This window comes from Lithobates pipiens, unplaced genomic scaffold (assembly GCF_037356315.1).
Source record: "Lithobates pipiens isolate NorthernLeopardFrog02 unplaced genomic scaffold, aLitPip1_a1.2 Scaffold_22, whole genome shotgun sequence".
In the NCBI taxonomy this organism is placed as follows: Eukaryota; Metazoa; Chordata; class Amphibia; order Anura; family Ranidae; genus Lithobates; species Lithobates pipiens.
In genome coordinates this window covers 123,849,033-123,869,880 of record NW_027507784.1, presented here as the reverse complement: position 1 = coordinate 123,869,880, position 20,848 = coordinate 123,849,033, and the positions used below count along the sequence as shown (strand labels likewise).

The 20,848-nt window shown below is 40.2% G+C and overlaps 1 protein-coding gene across 1 annotated transcript in view; it reads left to right on the top strand.

The window, feature by feature from the left end:
* Window positions 1–19,597, top strand: part of USP40 (ubiquitin specific peptidase 40) — a 148,661-nt gene extending 129,064 nt beyond the window's left edge. Inside the window, exons 28-32 of the mRNA XM_077448206.1 lie at window positions 2,487–2,552; window positions 7,223–7,433; window positions 7,764–7,859; window positions 10,769–10,863; window positions 14,138–19,597. Of these exons, the coding sequence (XP_077304332.1) occupies window positions 2,487–2,552; window positions 7,223–7,433; window positions 7,764–7,859; window positions 10,769–10,863; window positions 14,138–14,225 (556 nt within the window). The 3' untranslated portion in view covers window positions 14,226–19,597. The remainder of the gene's footprint in view (window positions 1–2,486; window positions 2,553–7,222; window positions 7,434–7,763; window positions 7,860–10,768; window positions 10,864–14,137) is intronic.
* Window positions 19,598–20,848: the final 1,251 nt, after the last annotated feature.

Genomic DNA, 20,848 nt, shown 5'->3' with positions numbered 1-20,848 from the left:
GATCTATAAAAGTGGGAGTCGCTAGGCAAGAATGTTGTACTGTTGTGTGTAAATTTATTACTTTAACCTTTTCGCTGCCAGATACTTTTTATTTTTTATTTTTATTTTTTTGCACACAAGTTCAAAAAAATAATTTTAGGCCTGGAGATTGCACAAAACCCCTAAACATATACTTTTTGAAAGCAGACAACCTAGGGAATAGAATAGTGGCAGTGCCAATTTTTTCGTTCATACGTTACCACAGAGGTCTAGGAAATGCAAAATTTCCATAAAAAACACACTAAAGTTAATTTTGGAGCAAACACAATAAACTACCCCGAATTTTGGTAAAATATGAGGTTGCGCTGAGTAAATTGATACCCAACATGTCAAACCTTAACTTTGTGTGCGCCCGTTAAATGATGGAAAACTTCAGCACCCTATATTTTCTATAGGCAAAAGCTCCGTATAGGTATCGGTATTTATTGTTATGGAGAGGGTGTTATTGCTCTCACTTTTTTTTTTTTTTTTTTTTTTTTCATCACGTAGGGAACAAAAAGTCCCCTGTGTGATTATTTTTAGGTGACAGGTTCTCTATAATGAGACATGCAGGGTCCAAAAGACTCTGCATGTCTCCTTTTGGACTCCACTGAATGTTTTGCAATGTAGATCGCATTGCAAAACATCCTTTCTCAGATAAACTAGCCTGGAACACTGAAAGGCTGATGTCATAGATGTCACTTTCTGGGTTATAACATAAAGGGGAGGAGAGCGGATGTTTGTCCACTCTTCTCCTTCCCCTCCAGCCACCAGCACCTGCCATATCACTCCCAGGCCCGCAGGTGGGCAAGCAAAGCCTGGAAAACATGGCAGGGCGCCAATACCGGGGGTGGGGGGGGGTGTGAGAGCAGTTGGGTGGCAGCACAGCCGACCAAATGCTTTCACCTGACAGACAGGAGCCTGCCTGTCAGTTTTACTCACAATACCAGTGGCTGTAGCCACCATATTGTTCTGACACCCTCTGCTGTCAGGTCTGGATAACATGCGTACCTAGCAGCGAGAGGGTTAAAGGCAAAGTTCACCTTCACCTGAAAGTTGCCTTTGCAAGTAAGGGATGTCTGTAGATAAAAACAAACTGTGTAACTTTGACCATAGTTGAATTATGCCCTTGCTATAGGTGTAGGACATTTAAGTACTGTACCTCCTGAAGCCTGACTGAAAAACTCCCTGAGATGACATTCCATCCTTCCCTCTTGCTAAGACGTTGTTAAGACACTCCCAGCTGTTACTGTTCATATCCACCATCACAGGAGCAAGCTCTGAAACACTGAGCTTGGAGCTACAGCATCACGGGAGAGCTGAAATTTATTGTTATTATTGTCCACTTTGATGCTATATATCCGAGATACCTGTGTATTCTGTACTTCACAGCAGTCATGTCCAGAAAGAGGAAGAGGCAGGGTGCACACCTATAGAAACCCCCCCCCCACTGAAAGGGAGATGCAGTAGATGCTCAGTCCAAGCAGGCGTTATAAATGGGAAATAAATGACAAAGGGGAGCATGCAGGCACAATAGCGCCGGCACATGGGCACAAATACAGACAGATCACACTGAATTTAAAGAAACCTCAGTACTCTTGGCTCCCAGCCATGACGATCTGATGGGTGGCTGACGGGCTCTATACACCCCAAGGGGGATTACGATAAGAAAAGGGGCTCTCTGGACATGATTGTTTTAAAGGGCTTTTGCCCTGTACCTCAAACCTGAAACATCTACAGCCAAGGTCAGCAGGTTACTTGCTCCATGGTTTTTTCTTATCAGTGATCATACCCCTACAGTTGTCTTCAGGGATATGGCTCCGCCACTGGCAAACCATGCCCCTGAACCTGTAAAGCACCCTGCAACTAACTCCATGTGTTGCACTACTTACCAAGGAGAGTGCATGCAGCAGGATTCAATGCATAACAGCAACATTACAGGCTGGGTCCCCCAAGATTCTTCTGGGGGGGTCAACTGATCCTGGGAGTAGCTGATGTGGCTATAGCGAAGCAGGAATCTTGATGATTGAATTTGCTTGGTGGAATATCATCATTCATACAAAAATAGAGAGAAACCTCATTAGTAAGAATATAAGGGCCTCGCATTAGAGAGAAGAGATTCATTATACTACGATACTAGCAAAAACCAAGGGTAGCTGGGTGGGAGGGGTTATAAATGTCCCTGCAGCCCTCTTTTCTTTGCCAGTGTCCAATCACTCTAAGGTAGCAGCATAAAACCGAGTTGTCATTATTGAAGAGCCTTTGTCCAGTACTGTTTGGCTTGGAGAACAAGAAAATAAAAGTAAAGAACAGGGCTGTCAACCATAGACTCAAGCATGGAAGATTCAAATTGTGAAAAATGCCCACTTGTGAATGCTTGTCTTTAACATAGTGGCAGTTTTCTGTATAGCTTTAGCAGTCCACTGTATGATTTTTTTTTTTAGCAATATTTTTTTTTCTCTGGCTAGTGACCACAAACTGGGAATCAGGACAACACTGTGTGTGGAGCCTCTGCAGGCAGAGGAATGTCTAGGGTGAGTCTTGTGTTTATTTATGTAACAGCAATAAATTTTCCTCTTTATTCCTAGAAGTACTTTATTTATAACTGAGTCTGTAGCTTTAACAGCAAACTGCTTAGATTTCATTAACAAAGTAAACTAAGAACCTTTTTTTCTTCTACACCTCACAAGAGAAGTCTATTTCAGGATGGGTTCACACTTGTATGACCACAGACTACACATGTGATTCACAACGCATTGCTGTGCAGATCACATGCAATATCTGTGTGATGCGAATTCAGCCATACAAACTGTGGCAGGACCCATTTTGGTTCGTACAGGAATCGGATCGCATGGGTATTCATACCTATGCGATCCCATTCCTGCACCATTTGACAATTTGCACTGCTATCTGCAAACCGATCTGGGGGGGTCATTAACTTTTCATTGACACCCTCAGCAGTTCGCAGATGTCAGTGTGAACCAATGTGCGGAACCGGCACTGAGTCACAGGGTTTCTCGCATCGCACCAGTTTGAACTGGGACTTAACCTGTATGTAGGATTAGTAAGATAAATAGAATTAGCAAATAAAGTAGCAAATATATAGTACAAGGAACAGGACAACAAAAAACATTTTTACTTCTACTCTTAAATGGTTCCCATGCAGTGGGCCCCAATCCCTGCAGGACTTTGGTTAAATATTCTTTTTCATTTCCTTAAAGCCACTTCACTTCATTCCCCAGCCAATTGCTGCTCTCTGCCATCACCTACAATGCAGGAATTCATTGGCACTTGGCCATCCCACCAGAATATAGTTATTCATTGTTACTTTCTCTCTGTCTCTATGTTGAGACAAACTCAGCAGAGCTGTCTAGGCCTGTTTATGCTTCCTAGGCATCTCTGCTGCACTGGAAGTGATACTCATTTCATCAACCTCTGTTGACAGGATCTTAGAACTCACATCTATTCAGTGTGTTTAAAATGGTTTTTCAATCGGAAACCCGGACTTCTCCCCGGGCCTTACTAACAAAAAACGGAGACAATTGACAGTAGTTGGGAGACACCGTCTGGGGGAGGTGTGACTATCTAGAGAGCTCCTGAACTTGCAGGCCATCACAGAGCTCACTGACCCACCACTTGATATATTCAGCGCATACCAGCTCCAACACTTCTTGCAAACAATACAAAAGACCCCCTACACACCACAAGACTTGACTTGCTTCGAGACTGTGTGTCACAAAACCGAGCCTGTATGACATACCCTTTCCCTACTGTACAACCTCCTGACTAATCAAGACGAGACACCCCTGACGTTCATCCATCTATGGGAAAAAGACTTGGGAACCCACTTCACTCCACAGCAGATAAAAAAAATTCTGGTGCTAGCGCACAAAGCCTCCATTGCGAATAACTTCCAGGAATCAGGGTACAAAATAGTGTCTCGCTGGTACAGGGTTCCGTACTTGCTCAATAAGTTGAGTAAAACAATCCCAGATAAATGCTGGTGGTGCAACTCAGCAGTAGGAACCACGGGTCATCTCTTCTGGGTGTGCCCAGCACTGGGGGCATTCTGGGGGGGGTGACAGGGACGATTAAGAGCATAACCTCTGCGGAATTAAGGGGTAACCCAGCTGCGTGCCTCCTCCAGCTAACGGAGAGGCCCATCAGGAAGTATAAAGACGTTGACGATGCAACTCCTCAACGCGACAAGGGCATGCATCCCTGCGATGTGGAGGCAACCTCAGCCTCCGTCGAAGGTCCTGTGGTACTCTAAAGTTAACAACATTCTCCGGATGAAGGAATTGACAGCTACTCTTTACAAATTTTTACAAATGGAGGCCCTGGAGGTATTACACGGCACACAAGAGTATTTGCGTGAGATGGCCTGTGCTGCTACCCTGGAAACCACCTTACTGCCTTAAACACATCCAGTGCCCTTTTCGTCCCTCTTCCCCCTTCCCCCTTCCCCCCCCCCCCCCCTTCCCTTTTGCCACCCGTCCTGCTCTGATTCCTCCCCCACCCTGCTTTTTCTTGTTAACTTGTTTCTTTACCTTCTTATGATCGGTGGTACGGGTGTGTCCTGTACACCCAACCGTATACCATAGACCTTGGGACACGTGGGAGAACAGTTGCCTACGGGATGGGTCCCCGTGGACTCCATAGACCCCCTGGTTTAATGTTTACCCAAATCATTGAGATGACAGCTTTCTTTGAAGTTACATGGCAGTATTTAATGTGTCTAGAGATGTATTGTTCTCTGTTCTTAATTTTTTGGCAGCTGGTTTGTATAGATAAAATGTAACACCCAGATGTATTGTACAGTTGACTGCCTTGAAAAACTAAATAAAGGAATAAAAAAAAAAAATAAAAAAAAAAAAAAGGTTCTGCACTCTGCTTGAAAAAATACTGTAAAATTCAACCGCTACAAATACTGTAGCTGCTGACTTTAAAAAAAAAAGAATACTTGCCTATCCAAGGATCGATCTGATGCCATCCTCACCCAGGCTGGTTTTTCACCGTTTTTTGGGTCCCTGGCCCCAGCATGCTTAGTGTGGGAAGACGGTTGTGACTGCTTGCAGCTTTATGTTTGGTTTTCCACTGCGCATGCATGAGCCACGCTGCACTGTGTGCATGGTCTGCTGCCTGCTGTGACCCGGAACGTGTTCTCAGGAGGCGTCGATCCAACTGGAAGTGGGAGACAGTACCTACCAAAACTAAAAAAAAAACTAAAAAACTAAAAAAAAAAATAAGAGGAGGAGGGGGGAAGGAGGACATAAATTGGACCTTCATCTTTAGGGTGAAATTCCACTTTAAGTTACATTGCCATTTAACTTTTTTTTTATTGTGCATTTTGTTGAAGGGGTATCAAAGATGCCTCAAGCTGGATTTTTTTGATTTTAAAGTACAGCTTCTAAAACAAATGTGTATTGGGCCTTACTGCAGCATTTTCTTATGCACAAGTCTTCTTAAAACGGACACAGATTCAGCAGTGCAAGGACGAGGTCATCCAGTGGCTTGGAAACTGATGTAGAAGTGGATGGGGCCACGGATGTTGAAGTGGATGGGGCCAATAGTAGCGCATGCCAAAATGTTTGTAGCATGCATTGAAATAGTACCGTTGTTAGTGTTACACTTCAGCAAACTGAAAAGTATAAGATTGATACACAAATATTATGTATACATGCCCCTTCCATATATGCGGCCGCAGGGTGAAAATGCCTCTGCTGCCTACGATTGGCTGACAGATTTGACAGCTCTCCAGTAGGATAGCTCAGGCAGGTTTGGACTCGTGTCTGGGCGTGTCTTAACTCGCCAATACTCACCCCCATTTCCCACCCCTAGTACAGAGCTCTCTCCCCAGTGCTCCCTTTTTCCCTGCCCCCCCCCAATCCCAGTACAGAGGCTCAGCTACTTATCCAGGTCTGGCTGCCCGGAGGCTGGGCTTTCATGGTCTGTGTGAGCAGCAAAATGTGCTTGCTGGTCAAAAAGCACAAATATAACTAACAAGTGGCAGTTTTGCACATCACTATGGTTTTAATCACAAGATTATATTAGCATTGATTCCAGGCCACCAGTACTGAAAAAAGTTATATTTTTGTCAGGGAGCTGTAGTGCGGTGTCAAGTGCATCACTGGAACTGCTTTTGTCAACTTCATGTTTGCAATATGAAAAAAAATGTTTGTGCCTAGTTGTTTATACATGCAATGCGAATTTCATAAAGTATCAAGAAAAGTGCAAATTTTAGCAACAGCCAGTAACAGCAGCAGCAACCAGACTGATGGTTTTGTATTGCCCCAGCACTGAAAAGTTGATTGCCATAAGGCTGGGTTGTCCTGATCTGTGAGCGCTCTCTGCTCTGCACCATGATAGTCCAATCTCCTGTCAGCCAATCCTGCACTGAGGAGGTTTGGGGCACTGTCACTTGTAAACAGAAGCCAGCACAGGGAGCCAGCTTCTGCTACAAGCTACAGTAGGCAGCGCAGGGTTAGTACCGGAGGTGGAGGTAAAAAAAAAAAAAAAAGCCTTACTAACAGAAGTTACACTGCCGTCATTTTTGTCCGAGAGTGGCAGGGAGAAGAGAGCACCCGTAGCTCCAAGCATGCCCCCTACTCTACATGCAGCCGCTACATGGGATAATGTATCACGTCTGCACTCTGATCCGTCCGTCCCAACCCTGCATGGATTACTCCTTTTTTTGATCAGCCGGTGTTGGGTATTCCAACGTTCCCATTCTAAAGATCAACTTCTGTCGAATGGGGGTGGCCATACATGAATCGAAATTTGGCCAGCCCCTGCTGAACCAGACAAATTTTGTTCCAGTTGTGGCCAGTTTCACACTCATCTGCTGCTTCCAACAGAAGTAGGCTAAATAAATGGCCCCTTCATAATTTGTCCAAAGTTTTTTTTCTTGAAAGCCTTGCATGTGCATCTATTGTGTGCTAATTTAGCTACATTGGGTTCGTGCTTCGTTCTCTGGGAGTTAGGGTGGGAAAAGGCAGAAAATATTTGAAACAATTGTTCACTTAGCTATTGCATTTCTCATATACCTATAATTATGGCAAACTAGTATACACCTATTACATTAACAATGATTCACTTCTGTATGGTATGCATTGACATATGTTTAGGAGGAATAATTTTCTTAACAAAAACAAGCAATATATGGATAATGTGTTTCAGTATAATTTCCTGCTTGATCTCTTAGCCCCCAGGATCTGCTACTGAGAGTCCAGATTTCTGTGCCAGGAGAATATCGCTATTTTCCCCCAATGGACATTACATGGAATATCTCTCGTGGATGTACCTCCTCGGCTCTTCTTCAGAGAATTGCCACCCACTGTGTGCTTTCAGTGGACAAACTGGAGATTGCAAAATACTTTTCAGAGAAACATGAATGGCTCCCAATTTCAAGCTGGGTGAGGCTTTAACCTAGCATGTGGTTTGCTTTATTCTAGATACGCCAAATGACAAATGTTGTTATAGAATACTATAATACACACACATGCATACATACACACACATTATATATATATATATATATATATATATATATATATATATATATATATATATAAACATTTTTTTTTTTTTTTTTTTTTTTTTTACAAATTCAGAATTCAGCAATATTCAGAATCCTTATTAATAAGGGTTGCATGCGTCACAAAAAAAAAGTATCCACAAACCAACATACAATGATTTAAACTGAAGTCATTTATCTGATATTGCTCATTATTGTTTTACATTAGACTCAACATGTTTCCAAAAAGAAGAAGAAAAAGAAAGCTGAGAACCTGCAAGGGGCACCATACTATTTGAAGGATGGGGATATAATTGGTGTAAAGGTGAGTAATGTCTGGACTAAGCAATATTTTAATTGGATAAAAGTAGTGCTGGTCACACATTTATTTTATATTTTTTTTAAAACTAAAGGAATTTCTAGTCTTTTTTGCAATAAGCATTTTTTTCAATTTTAAAAGGTTCCATGCATTAAGTCACTTCTTTTTGTCAATTTGATTTCTAGTTGCAATGTATCACTGGTACATCATTTTTTTTAATTGTTGTTTTTTTTATTTTTATTTTTTGCTTTATTATTGCACAATTAAAGTGAAATAAAGACCGGATTATGCTACACCTGCTTCAACCTCATGAATACAAATCTAAACACTTTTCCATCTGCCCTATCCTTTCCTTTAACCTGAAAATAATTTTATATTTAAGAAAGCAATCAAATTTAATTTTAATCAGTAAATAAATTGAAAGTATCAGAACTAAAAAACCAAAAAAAAACCAAAAAAAAAACCAGAGCATCTGGTTTGTTTGCAGACACTTTCGGGTGTCAGAATTGTATGCGGAGGGAGTTTGGTGGAGGTTTGAAAAGATAGAGGCGCGATTAGAAATTTAAATGGAGAAACTTAGATAAGAGGTTTAGGAGTATGGAAATGTTCTTGTTTATGTGTACGCCCTGTAACTGGGGTGCCTGTGGCCAATTCTATTGAGCTTCCTTGTCTGACCTGCTTGTGAGATTTATAGGCATTCTACATACAACAGAGTTTCACAGCATTATGTTCAAAGTTTAAATTGAGAGTCGAGATTAATGGCCCACCCATCATAGTGTACTGTGGTAACAAGCAAGTTGCTGAGGTTCCATTCTTTCCTATTACACTTGTGTTGCAGTGCACCATGCACTTAAGTGTGCTATGCTGGAGAAAATGATACATGTATGATTTTTGGCCAGTTGTAGTGCATTCCGACGAATGGGCTGCCTTTTAGCAATGTGTGTTAACATGCTGCGACAGACCAGGATGGTGTAAATGGGCACTGACGTGGGAAATGGATTTGAGGGTTTAGACAAGGGTAGTGGTGAAAAGCACTTTCGATGGGTCTGTATATAGATGAAAGCTGGGAAATGTTGTGTTGCAATACATTTTAGCCATGTCCTGTACATATTTTTACATGTTTTAACAGTTTTGTGTAATATGCGTTCATTCTTTAAAGAAGGTGTATTCTTTATTGAAGGTGCATTTTGCTCAAGACTGCAGCAAGCAGATTTTTATCTCATGCATATTAGGGCTGAAACAACTAATTAATTATGAAATTAATTGATTACTTTTTTCATAATTGATTAATCGGCCAGTAACCTAATGGGGTTAAAAGAAAAAAAAAATAGCCATTTATAGTACAAAAAGAGCAAATAATCGCTACTGTAAATGTTACTTTCACAGTTCTACAGTAAAAAAAAAATGAACCCCTTACAGTAGTGATTATCTGCTTTTTTTTTTTTATTTAATTTTTTTTTTAAACTATAAAGGGCTAATTTTAGTTTTTTTTTTTTTTTTTTTTTTAACCCCATTATGTTACTAAAGATCTTAGACTTGGTTCACATCTTTGTTTTTTGGTGCTTTCTGCAGAACCACACTACAGTTCATATACATGGTTTCTTATGGGACACATTCACATATATGCTTTTTTCAGCCGCTGCGTATTTGGAAAGGGTCAGGGACTTTTTTTAAACACAAAACTGTGCTGTTTTGGTTCAATATACTTCAATGGAGAAGCTGCAGAAAAGCATGTTTATGTTTATTTTTTTAATCTGCCCAACAAAAAATTGGCCAAAAAAAAAAAGCAAAAATGCAAATCGCAGCAAAATCACATGCGCAAAAATCAAAACGCACAGCAAAAAGCACTGCAGAAACAGATCAAAAGCAAACTGCATAGGTGTGTACTGAGCCTTCTGCTGGCCACACGGATCAATTTTCAGACAAAAAATCTTTGTACATTCACTGAATGAAAGAATGTTGTTTGAAATTTTCACTTGTTTTTAACATTCTGTTTTTAAAACGAATGTAATTTCTGAATGAAAACCACATACACTGTCTGAAAATCCCTTTGACCTAGAAGTTTTCTATTTCCAAATTTTCCTGTCACTGTGGTTGAAAATGAACATCGATTTTACCCCACTAACGATTAGAAAATCGAATAAACGTCCTTAAAATTACATTTTTTTTTTTGAAGGAAGACATTGTTTGATTTTTAGATAAAAAAAAAATTGATGTCTGATGATATTTACCAGACCTTTTAATAGTATATACAGTATGTCTCTCTAAGGGGTTATACAGTATATCTCCTCTAATAGTATATCTCTTCTGTCTGTTATTCTCAGAGTGGATTAGATATTTTGCTCCCTAACCATATAGTTGTTTATTTATATTTACCACTGCATAGAGATGTTTAAGAATAAATTGCCTTTTTTTTTTTAACTTTACATATTAAGTAAATTATACACACTTTTTCTTTTTGTAAGGTTATTAATCGAAACGATAATCGGCCAACTAATCCATAATGAAAATAATCGTTAGTTGCAGCCCTACTGTATATGTAACTTTTAAAAGTGTATCTAAAGCCAAAACTGTTTTTTTACATAGAGAGATGAGGATGTAACAACCCATATCTGTGTGCCCATTAGGGATTAACCCTCCCTATTTGACCACTGAAAGCGAGAGAAAATCCAAAATCTTAAATTCTCACTTTAGCAGAAGCAAAGGGAATATCTTTCCATGTAGACACCCATTTAACTGCCCAAGAGGGCATTTGCCTCACTTTGGATAGATGCCTTCTCTTTCCTTTTTGTGACTACAGTTTTGACCTTAGTTGTACCTTAATGAGCCTACAGATGAGAAATATTAGTTGAACAGTGGGAAGGAAGCAGTGACATGTACATCGTATATAAAAATATGTAAACTGTATTTTTCAGAACCTTCTACTGGATGACAAGATAGACTTCAGCTCAGAGAATGAATACATTGCAAAAGAAAAGCAAAGACGACGTGCAGAAAGCAAGAAAAATATGTAAGGAATTCTTTTATGATTGTTCTCATGCTGACTTCAAGGAATAGAACATATAATGTTATGCAAAAATACCATTACTCATTGTAAGGTATTAACTGCAATAGATTTTCATTACAAACAATACCAGCACAATGATTCAGATATTCCTAGATAGGGATACAGTGAAAAACTAGTCAAGTGTATAAACTAAGGCCGCGTACACACGGGCGGATTGTCTGCCCAACTAAGTTCGTCAGACAATCCGACAGACAGTCCGTCCAACATTTGAATGAACGGACTTGACCACACACGATGAACAGACAGTCCGCTGAAAGCTTGCGCGATGACGTGTACAGCACGTACGACGGGACTAGAAAAACAACGTCCAATACACTGCAATGCAACCTTCGGCCGTGTAAATCCTTTCTGAGCATGCGCCATACTTAGTCCGTCCAACTTGCCTACACACGAGCGGACTGTCCGCTGAAACCAAGTTTGGACGGACAAAACCAAGTTTGGACGGACAAAATTACGGAAATTCCGAAAGACTTAGTCCGTCAGACTGTCCGCTGAAGCCCACACACGAGCGGATTGTCCGCTGAAACACGGTTCAGCGGACTAAGTTGGGCAGACAATCCGCCCGTGTGTACGCGGCCTAAGGGTTCATTCATACCATGCCAATTGAGCTGTGTTGCTCTACATAAATCAGCACAGACTCAACACAATGGTACATAGAAGGCAATTGTTCTCTCTTTGACATGTTCAAAACTAATTTTAGAATTATTTTAGTGAACGAATAGTTGATGCTTGGAATAAACTTCCAGCAGAGGCAGTGAGCCAGTCAACAGTAAGTGGCTTCAAACATGCCTGGGACAAACCTGGCTTTTACTTTGACAAAAAAGTTAACGAAAAAAAAAAAGCAAAACCAAAAATACAAAACATGTATAAATAAAAAAAAATGGACAGACTCGATGGACCACTCCGTCTATTTTCCTCCGTCACTTTTCTATGTTGCTGTGTAACATACAAGTGCTCAGTAGTGTTCTGAATACGAATGCAGCATGTCAGCATTTTTATGCAGTGCGACTAACGGCACCACGTGCATAGAGTTTATTAAAGTATATTTTGTGACACTTCAACAAAATTAAACGAATCAATAGGCATGCATGTTAGCACATGGACTTGTGTGAACAAGCCCTAAAAAGTTCTATTAAAAAAAATAAACCTGTATTAAACTGGATAACTACAATTTAAAAATCACTTAATCCACAGACGAGTTCATTAAATCAATAAGTTTGTCAATAAATCAATAAGTTATATAAAGTTAGTTCACAAGATGAGTAAATTTTGTCATCTGTTATTGTTTTTATTGGATCATTGGCAGATCCAACAGTGGAGATTATTTATTAGGTGTTCCTAACTTTTGACAGCAGTTAGTGTTTTTTTTTTTTTTTTCAATTTTGATACACAATTTAGGAAACTCCTATATACGCTTTGCTCAACTCTTATGTAAATTTGACCTACTATTTTCTCTAGGACTCCCAGCAAGTCAGGTTTTCGAAATTTCTTCTTTCAATAGGAACAGTTGTAGTAACATATGACCTAGTAATACACATACAATAACCTGTAGAAAATCAAATAGAACCTCTGATAGAAGTATGGGCGTTTCTATTGCTAACTTTTAGCATTTTTAAAGGCAAAGGGTCAGGGACATCACTTTCGTCCTAGCATCATTACTTTGTGAGTCAGTGACCCTGATGAAGCATGCTGGGCAGTTTGTTTTTCAGACTTTACTGACTGCATGCTTGTTACGGAACATTGATTTGTTGGATTGCAGCGCAAGGGTTAGGATGACAACCTCCAGAATCTGATTATTTTAAAAACAAGCTTTGTTAATGCCCATTTTTCTAACGTACAAAGGTTACGTTTTTTAATGTCAAATCTATATATATTTTTTTAATTTACAAAGAAAAAGGCATCAAAACACAAAACAAAGTATCAAGACAGATACACAGCATTATATATAGAAAAATTACAATGGGGTCGGTCCTTCCCCACCATGGGTAGGAATAAAAAAATTATTTTAAAGTGGACCTGTCAGTAACTTGACAAGTCTATTAATAAACTCCTTACATGTAACCAGTAAAATAAAATGTAAAAAATAGTTTTAAAAGCATATAAATCTGTACCTTGTGTCACTAAAAACAGTTCTTAAGCGCCAAGTAAGTGACCTTGACTTTGAGATATCATCATTATGCTGCAGATAGAGTGATGTATTTCCTCTATCCAGTCTCCCCTCCATGATCAGACTGGAACATTGTAGCTCTGAATGGATAAAAAATGTAATAAAAATCTGAAAACATCACTTTTTTTATTTTTTTATTTTTTTTATTTTTTTAGCAGTGGACTTGACGCACTATAGTAGATCTTTCTTAACCACTTACCGCCAAATCAAGTACCTGGTACATCATTTGATTTCAAGTGGTTGTACCGGGATGATGCCTGCCAGCCACTCAGCTGTTATTACAAGCAATGGGAGAGGACTTCTGGTTTACAGGCGGCATGTTAACAGCGACATTTTTTTTTTTTAATTGAAAGCATTCAAAAATGGCGATCTTGGCATTTTTAAATGCTTTCAAGTGCAAAGGAGGGATTTGGGGTATAGACCCCAGATCCCTCCAGAAAGAGTACCTGTCCCATGTCAATAAAAGTGATTAAAAAATAAATAAATTAAAGCAACAGTGTAGAAATAAAAATATTAAATTTTTTTTTTTTTTAAAGTGCCCCTGTCCCCCCATGCTAGTGTGCAAAGACGTTGCTATCTATTTACCCGACCTGTCCTTATCTTTTATATTTTACAAAAAAATTGGGTTATGTATTGTGTTTTCTTGTTTTTTTTTTTTTTTTTGCATTAAAATTTAAAAAAGTATGTTTTCCCCCAAAAGTGGCATTTGAAAAAATGCTGCACAAATACCGCGTGACATAAAAAAAATAATTGAAAAAACAATTTATTCTCTAGGGTATCTGCTTTAAAAAAAATATATATATATATATATATATATATATATATATATATATATATATATATATATATATATATATATATATGAGAGAGAGAGAGAGTTTATGGGTTCTAACTAATTTTTCTAGAAAAAAAAACAACTTTTTCACGTGTAAACAAAGTTCCAAAAAAATGCCTGGTCTAAAGCCTCTAGTTAACTTCTATTTGTAAACATGAAGGATGATGATTTGTTCAAACAATTATATATAACCACCTTTTTTTTTTTTTTAATAGTCCACCATCTAACTGCAATCAAAAAGTTCAGCCAAGTCGACGGAAGCCGGAAAGTTCTCTATCCATCCGAGTGGGAGTGTTCAGATAGCACAAACTTGCTCCCATGGTTGGAGCATGAAATACAGAATCTCTTTCCCCCTTTAACTCAGGGATGAACTTAAAATATACTGTCACTAAGAGGCAGTGTGGTGTTGTGGTATAACTCTATAGTTCCCCCTGGAGGTCAGAACCAGGTGCTGCATTTCTGCTGCAGGAGAATGGGTGCTTGTAGCTGACCTCAGCTGCAAAACAGTCAGGAAATTTCTGTGTATGGAGGTGCCTTCTCTTTTCTCATTATCTGCTGTACATTACCTGGAATTGATTTCTTTAAACTGCTGCTATAAGAAATAAGGAAAACCTATAACTATATTTCTTGCAATCAGGTTTAAACATGGTTGACCCTGCCTCCATTTTCTTTTTATTATTTTATGTTACTTGTCAGTTCTATATGGTTCATTTTCCTATAGCATTACATTCCCATGCTTTATTGGGGAGTCAACAGCTGTCAAGGAATAAAGGGATAATCATGCACAGTTCTTTTAAAGATTTAATCTGGTATTTTTGTTATGGGTTATTAGGTAGTTTCAGATTGCTGCCTCAGATGGCCTTTTTATACTCACAGTACTTGTATGCAGTAATGCACAATTTTGATACACATTACTGCATGCAGTTATGCGCCATTTTGTATGTCTTAGACATGCATTTGTTTGTGCATTAATGTGCAGTTTTGTGTATTTTAAATATGTGGGTTTTGCTCATGTGTTACAAAAAGTAAGACAAACATTCATGGTACAGATGTGTGTAATGCACATAACTTGTAGTCTGTTGGGAGATTTGCCCTCACTTCCTGTCAGGACAGAAATTGATGGGAAATCTCTCTAGTGGGGACGCAGATGGCAACAAACTTTGTTCAACAAAATGGGAGTGAGTAAGAACCGTTATAAGGTCATTATTATGATCTGTGACACAAAACATACAAGCTAATGCATTAAAAGATTATGAAAAAGTACTTTTTAAATCCAACAAATATAAGTACCTGAATTTCAGCCTGTTGCAATCCCCCTGTAAAGCAAGATTTGGACTGGGGGGGGGGGGGGGGCGAATATTGGGAGTCAATCAGGTATATATTACATGCCCTAACAATTATGCTGCTGCACTTTCATTTTCCAGTCAGCAGACTGAGGGTGGAGCAAGAACCATGTATTCCTTGTAAAGTTTCCAAATATAACAAACTAAGTGGTGTCCTCGAACTAGCTTTGCTGTGCGAGACCATCCATGTGGTCTTGTCCTCGTTAAGTTCACTGTGTTAGAATAACAGTTGTTTGCAAAGCACCAGAGAGAGCCCTGATTGGCCTAGAGTACTGTACTTTCCCTCTGATAGTTAGAGTGCTGATGTTCAGGGGGATTACAGAAAGCTACAGGTTTCAAGTACTTATACAGGCTGTATTAAACATTTTATAAAAGAAACCTAAAGACTGCTATTGTGTTTTTTTTTTTTCTGCAGCAAATGCTAGTTGTCTGGCTGTTATGCTGGCCATACCTTGACTTTCCTGCTTTGCATACTGGTTCCAGGTTAGTGTCTCAAATTATTGAAGCCAGAAGCTTAGTATAATAGCCAGACAATTAGCAATTTCAGAAAGAGGCCAGCAGTAGCAATCTCCATTTTTCTGCCAGGAAAGTATTCCTTTAAAGGATATTGTAATTGGAATATGAGAACTGGTATTAATGATCCATGTATTATCTACTTCTACTTTAAAGTGATTGGACAGTGGCAAACCCTTCCTGATCCACGAGGCTCCATTTTTTTTTGCTAGGGTCCTTGGGTGATGGACCTATTCTGCTCTGGAGATTTTTTTATTTCTTTTTTTGGACCTCTGGGACTAATCTGTCATTTCAAAATAGAATGTCTATTACCTCTCTCCTCGATTTTTTTTTACCTTCCAATCCGCTAATCTCAGACCAAAGAAAGCCCCAATACCGAAATCCACAAAAAGGGAGATGCCCAAAACTCAAACTTTATTGGAGCAAGGTTTTTACCACCTTAAACAATTTATATGGTATTGGCCTAACCCCTGATCTTATTGCGTATATTCAAGGGAACTTTGACTCCAGTGTGTTGGACGACAGTTTAACCTTAGTGGTCATTAAATCACTGTTTTTTTACCACTGTTTGCTTTAAATTGGGTATTTGCTAAACCGCCAACCATAGATGAGTGTATATCTAAAGTGAATAGAAATGTTACCTGTGGATGAATTGCCTGCTCTTGTGAGGTATCTGGGTGACATCTTTGTTTAAAAATGGGAATTTTATGTCCTTTAGTGCTGTACCTTTTTTATCTTTCTATGCTCTTTTACTCCTCTTGGTCTTTCTGTCCTTTGTGACAGATTGTCTCTGTTAATGTGAAAACCCTTTTTGTCTTTAAAGCGGAGGTCCACCCTAAAGTGGACCTTTCCACTCATTGGAATCCTCCCCCCCTCCGGTCGCCACAATTGGCACCTTTCAGGGGGGGGGGGGGGGGGTGCAGGTACCTGTACAGTACAGGTATCTGCACCCACTTCCGGCGTAGATTCTGCAGAAGGTACGCCCCTTTCCGCAGAATCTACGCCCCTTTCCGAAAGTCCCCCGCTGCCTGCTGGGAAACACACAGATCCCAGAGACAGCGGGGACCATCCTTATTGCGCAGCGCGACTCGCGCATGCGCAGTAGGGAACCGGGAAATGAAGCCGAAAGGCTCCACTTCCTGATTCCCATACCCAAGATGGCGGGGGCAGCACCCGAGAGACGATCGAGAGATCGGCTTCGGGTGCCGACATCGCGGGCGCGCTGGGCGGTAAGTGTCACTATTTTAAAAGTCAGCAGCTGCAGTATTTGTAGCTGCTGGCTTTTAAAAAAAAAAAAGGCCAAACTCCCGGCGGACTCCCGCTTTAAATAAAATCTGAATAAAAAAAAAAAAATCAATGGAACCTACAAGAGCTATCATTAATTCCCTCAGACGAGGGGATTTTTTTGCATTGGTAGACATTCCTATCTGCATAATCTAATTTTCCCATCGCATCAACACTTCCTGCGGGAAACCAGCTTTTCCCCTTTCTAGCACTGCCATTCAGGCTCTCCTGTGCACCACAAAAGTGCTTGTCCCCTTCTGGCTCTTCTATGAATTCAGGGCAATCCAAGTCACAGATTACCTGGATTTAAGCTTGGACACAGCCCAGGCCAGAGTCTGACTCTCAGCCACTCTTGGACCCTCGGTTTACAACTCCACCCTTCAATTTGCTTCTGCATGAGGGTTCTGGGCTTCATGGTGGTCTCCTTTGATATTCGTAAAGCCGCCATCTGCTCCTCAGTTCACTTGTATTTCAAGTTTTACCAGGCCTCAGCTTAGGTGAGCTCAGGCCTTCAAGTGGTTATCTGAGCATTTGTTTGGGTTCCTTAACATTTCTTTATTTTTTGTGTGCCTGTTGGCAGTTCTAAATTGCTATGTTGCCCACCCCTCACTTTAAAATTATTGTGTACACCCCTTGATCTGTGAATACCAGTATACCAGTTCCGTACTGTGCGATCAACATAATAGGAATTTTGATTTACCTCTACATTCCTTATCTTGGTGTACAGTACAGGGTACAGGCCACCCCCCATCCCATCCCCCTTACCCTGTATTTTCATCACTACTTATTTCTTGCTAAAAAAAACTGGAGCCTCACAGATTGCATTAAGTTATATGGGTACATTCCATGGGTGGCCCTAGCAAAAGTCCAGTCACCTGAAGGTAGCAGCATATAATCCATGGTCTAGGAATACCAGTCCTGTTCCCTGTACTGTACTCAGATTAGAAATTTACAGGTTAATATTCCATTTGTTTTTTCTGTCCTCTTTGTGGAGTTTGGCTTTAAGGAGCCAGTCCATCTAAAAACTGATATAAAATTTTTTATAAGATGGTAGGGAATTCATCCCACTGGCAGTTTCTTATATCTTTTAGGTACTTTGTTGATGCGATAGCCTGAGTTTCTGAGTCTACACAGCTTCTCTGGTTGCTGGATATTTTTACATTTATTTTATATTAGACCTCTTTCACACTGGTAGACTCTGCCAGTAGATTCCCCAAGTGATCCCTGCTGAGCAGGTTAATGACAGGTCCATGTCCACTCCGCTTATGCAGGGTGGACTTACACCCCCCCCTCTCCTCTATGGGCGGTCAAATGTAAACAGACCACCTGTTTGTTTTAAATCTGACTTTCATTCGATCCAATGGGGAGTAGATCCCCCATTCATCTGTTTTTAGCAAATAGGATCGAATGTCAGCGGGGGGTCAATGGACACATGCCTGTTGACACCCACTGCTCCATAGAGGACAATGTATGGTTCGATGGGTTCCACCTAAAAACTGACAGGCGGACCCAGACAGCCAGGTAGACGAGAACTCTGTATTTTAACAGGAAGAGCTCTGGGTTGTTGCATTCAATCCATAAAATAAGCCAAGGACTGTCTCACACCCACACTACATCTATAGTTGAAATATTAATTTTGGGTTAGCTGACTTTTTAATTGGATTTAAGCCGGTCATACTCCGTTCCAATCTTGGCCGGTTCAGCAGGAACCGGCCAAGATTCGAACCATTAATGGGCAGGCCGAATTTACCAAGTTGATCGATCAATCTACTTGGGTACAATCAGCCTGCCGGATTCACTTCCAGTTATCGCAAGCTGCTGCTACAGTTGCTAGCGATAATCACTGCCCCCCCCCCCCCCTCAATATCCTCGCCGGGAGAAGACAGTGTTTTCAGCAGGAGGTATTCCCCTGTCTGTGCAGATGTAAGAATCGTGAGAATTTCTTTCTTGCAAACTGTGGCTGCAGAAAAGAATTTCCACAGTCTATGGCCAGCCTAACACTTTTTAGTATAAAGTGGCTGAGTTGGTTCAATCAGCCTGCAAGAGAGGCATTTTTGTTTTTGCGTTTATTTTTATTTTTTATCTGACACATAACATGGAATCATCTAGTGTAAACGTAGCAGAAAGACCTGCTTGATATTGGACCATACTGGCTGTGCCTTCAACTTTATCCTTCCATGTGTTCCCTTTGCATGCTGCAAAATATTACCAGCTTGTCCACTGCTGATTACATTATGTGATCATGTGCAAACACTGCTCAAATACCTGCCACCCCAGGTAGGCTGGACACTTTTGTACTTCAGAGTACTGTGAAAAAAGGAGTCAGTTGTTTGCAAAAAGAAACTTTATAAATTTGCTCCTTGATGAACTTTAAAAGTATAAAGAAGACTGACATTTCATTGTTTCTGTTTGACTGTAAACCTTTTGTTCATTTTGATCTTTAGCTCTGCAAAATTAGTTTCAAGGTCTGTTTGCTTATACATTTATGAATTGTGTTTTAACATTATTAAAGAAAACTGACTGCAACTTCGATAAGAGGAGTCTAATCATTTTGAGATAACCTGGAAGCATGCTTGAAGATTTGGCAGAAAGAATAAAGGGGAAGGGGCAGCATGTACTACAGTGGGTTAAAGGCTATGTTCACCTTTTCAGGCAGAATTTCACTTTTCATAATAAATAGAATCCTTTTGTGCTATCATTTCTAGCCCAGCCATCCCAATGCTCTTATCTCTCACTTGCCTCATCTACAGAAAGTTTGAAATGTAATAATTCTGCTTGCATTGCTTCCTTCTAGGTCATCTTGCACTATATCAGCTATGTAGTGCAAGGGCCTGCCTGATTTGATACAAATTGAATAGATTGTTCAAGTGGGTCTTCCTAGTCCATAGTTCTGGTAAATCTCAAAGAAATTGTACAGATCAGATTGCATAGTATATGGTCTTTACACAAGTACATAGGGAGTGGATGGAGACACACAGCTGTCAGGCCTCATTCACATTTTCACATTCCTGCAGGTGTTTTTTATTTGGGGGGGGGGGGGGGGGTTTGGAATTTTGTAGCCTTTCCACTCATCACGCATATTACAGCTCAATCACTTGAATATGCTAATAAAATAAAAAAGGGCCTTCACGCTACTAAAACTACGAATAGGAAAAAATAGTGATGGACCTCATATAAGAGAAAAATATATATATGAGTGAATAAGTGCTAAAATGAATAAAATACACTAAACAAGTGTTAACACTAAATAAATGTGCACGTGCAAATTGCAAATAAAGTGCTAGTAACTACAGCTGGACCTAGTAGTATTCACATAATACCAAACAATAAAAGAAAAAATCCATAATGATCCTGCGCAGATAAAATGTGTAATAATAAATATATAAAGCGCTACGTGCTAAAAATAAATAATAAATATTTAGAGAGCAGGCACAACATTTAGTCCATGAAGTCCATAAGGCCCCTTTCACACTAACGTCCCGTTCAGGCCCGCCTGTCAGTTTTTCAGGCGGACCTGAACGGGTGCTCCATAGAGCTCTATGGAGCGTCGGATGTCAGCGGTGACATGTCCGCTGACATCCGACCCGCTCCGATCCGAAAAAGTGTGACGGAGGAAAAAGCTATTTTTCCACCCGTCTGCGGATCGGATCGGGTGACGACGGGCACTGCGGTCCGTCGTCATCCGATCTCCCATAGGGGAGAGCGGCGCTGTGACAGGTCCGTCCCTGCGCAGTGTGCAGAGACAGACCTGTCATCTCCCTGCTCAGCGGGGATCGGCGGAGTGAT